Source organism: Leptonychotes weddellii, unplaced genomic scaffold (assembly GCF_054177405.1).
Source record: "Leptonychotes weddellii isolate Sample4059 unplaced genomic scaffold, ASM5417740v2 HiC_scaffold_18517, whole genome shotgun sequence".
Lineage (NCBI taxonomy): Eukaryota > Metazoa > Chordata > Mammalia > Carnivora > Phocidae > Leptonychotes > Leptonychotes weddellii.
In genome coordinates this window covers 1-2757 of record NW_027769943.1, presented here as the reverse complement: position 1 = coordinate 2757, position 2757 = coordinate 1, and the positions used below count along the sequence as shown (strand labels likewise).

The 2757-nt window shown below is 47.5% G+C and overlaps 1 protein-coding gene across 1 annotated transcript; it reads left to right on the top strand.

Annotated features, from left to right (window-relative positions):
- Nucleotides 1-208: 208 nt before the first annotated feature.
- Nucleotides 209-1552, top strand: LEUTX (leucine twenty homeobox; the record flags this gene model as incomplete). Its single annotated transcript, XM_006743418.2, has 2 exons — nt 209-360; nt 1115-1552. Coding segments are annotated over 2 exons (554 nt in total), but the record flags the coding sequence as incomplete, so codon positions are not given.
- Nucleotides 1553-2757: the final 1205 nt, after the last annotated feature.

Sequence of the window (2757 nt, the reverse complement as noted above, 5' to 3'; positions counted from 1 at the left end):
ACTTACCCTTAAAACCAGGCTTGAACCATTTTCTAGTAGGGGAAACTGAATTTCAAGGGCACAGAGCAATCCCAGCAAGATGGTGAAGAGTGGGTTCCATGAGTCAACTTTTTAGACCAAGCTCTTAGCTCCCAGGTCAGTCTCAGGTCAGAAGTTTACCTTAGAGTGTATTTTTTTTACGAAAGCCTTTTGTCTATTCCTTTTGCAGAAAATTCAAGGTATGCTCGCCGGGGCCGCACACACTTTAGTGTGGAACAGCTCCAGGCCCTGAAACGTGTGTTTGAAGAGACCATGTACCCAGATTGGGCGACCACGGAGGAACTTATTTCAGTTACTCATCTTGATGAGTCAGTAATAAAGGTATGTCCCTGAGGATGTCTCTAGATAGCACACCTAACCCAGAGCGTCACACACATTTAAAATTCACACATCTTGTAAATCCTGTTTATTGAACAACTGGTATGTGTCAGGACAGATGTTCTATATTTTCACTCTTATGACCATCCATTTTATTGAGGAACACTAAGGTTCACAGACTCCTCCAAGAATTATAAACACAAGAGCTAGAATTTGAACCCAGACCTTTCTGACTCCAGAACCACAATGCTACAGGGGACCTTTTGGGGATGGATCTCAGATAATCCCCTTGGGGTCTGTTCCTTTTTATATTTCTAGGTTCTCCTTAATCAGGACATTCACAGTCATTTAGATGCCTTGCAACGAAGTTCCCACAGAGAATTTGGGGCATGAGGACCCCTGGGTGAATCCTGAAGGCACCCCAAGCTAGACTCCTACTCCATATTCTCAATCTTCAGAATTCTCTCTGAAAATGCTGAGCATCCACCAAGACAGAAGCACCTTGCCTTCTCCCCATCCTGATCTGGCGTTTGAGTGCTCTGTCCCATTCCACCCACTGCAGGCACGATCTTAATGCCCCCTTTGCCTTCTGGAACTCAGGACAGCAGAGGACAGAAGGAACTTCCCTTGTTCAGATAACCGAAGAGATGCGAGACTAGCCTTCTCATGCCAAAAGAGCCTAATTCCTGAGGAACATGAGGATTCCCCTTTGGACCCACCCCCCTTTTATTAACCTTCTCACCTCCTCTCTCCCCAGACTTGGTTCAAGAACCAGCGCGTCAAAAGGAAGAAAGAGCAGCAACCAAATGGATCAAATTCATCACGAGAATCACCAAACCCGACCGTTCCAGGCAAGGAGGAGGAGGAGTCCTTACCTGTAACTTCGGCAAACACTCATCGCAAGAGTCCCAGCATTTCGGATGCCTCTGACCATGAACTAGCTCAGTTTTCTGAGAATGACGAACCTGGTCCCTCCAGAGGGAATTCATCTTGGGATTCTCAGCCTTCTGATCTCCAAGAGATATGTCTGGGGGACTCTGATCCTCCTTGGGCCTCCAGTCCCTATGACATAGATCAGTTTATACAGCTATATGCCTTACCTGGGGATGATGATCCCAGCAGTCTAGATCAGTACCTCTCGCCCAAGTGCTGCAGTTGAAGTGGTATGGCTGACACATCCATTTACTAATTTATTGAGCAACTGGTATGTGCCAGGACAGATGTTCTGTGATCCAAATCTTGACCAACTTAAGAGACATTTTCCATATGTGTTTAACGGGCCAACTTGAGTCTAAATGGATTAGAGTCCACCAATGCATCTAGTTCTGTAAGAAGAAAGAAATCTCTCTACCTCGGGCGCCTGGGTGGCTCAAGTTGGCTAAGCAGCTGCCTTCAGCTCGGGTCATGATCTCAGGGTTCTGGGATGGAGCCCCGCATTGGACTCCCTGCTCAGTGGGGAGTCTGCTTCTCCCTCTCCCCCTGCTCATGCTCTCTTTCTCTCAAATAAAATCTTTTAAAAAGGGGCGCCTGGGTGGCTCAGTCGTTAAGCGTCTGCCTTTGGCTCAGGTCATGATCCCAGGATCCCGGGATCGAGCCCTACATCGGGCTCCCTGCTCAGCGGGAAGCCTGCTTCTCCCTCTCCCACTCCCCCTGCTTGTGTTCCCTCTCTCGCTGTGTCTCTGTCAAATAAATAAATAAAATCTTTTTAAAAAATCTTTAAAAAAAAATCTCTACCTTTCATCATTGCTTGTAAGTTCTGGCCTCTGAGTACTACCCTCTCAGCCAAATTTCAGTATCAAGGACAGGCAGAGGTGCCTTTAGAATGGTAGCAGAAACTAGCTAGTTTCCCTTGGGTGCTAGCTTGTCCCAGTTGAACTGGCTCCATGAAAGCACCCCGACTAAAGTCAATCCTATGCAGACCAAGCTCCTCTGCATCTGTACCCCATGGATCATTTTCTCTCTTAAAAACAGAGTGACATCAGCAAGACAGTGGACTAGGAGGTCCCAGCACTTGTATCTCCACAAAAACAATGATTTAGGGGTGCCTGGGTGGCTCAGTCGGTTAAAAGTCTGCCTTTGGCTCAGGTCATGATCCCGGGGTCCTGGGATCGAGCCCCGCATCGGGCTCCCTGCTCAGCGGGAAGCCTGCTTCTCCCTCTCCCACTCCCCCTGTTTGTGTTCCCTCTCTTGCTGTGTCTCTGTCAAATAAATAAATAAAATCTTTAAAAAAAATTAAAAAAAGAAAACCCCAATGATTTAACAAACTACTTACTGGTGAAAACAGCTCGGAGAAGAATTGTGGAGAACAAGAAGCTGCAGCAACCCAGGGGAGCACGAAACCCAGGCCCTCCTAGAAAAGCAAAGGAGGCGGGCGCCTGGGTGGCTCAGTTGGTTAAGCGA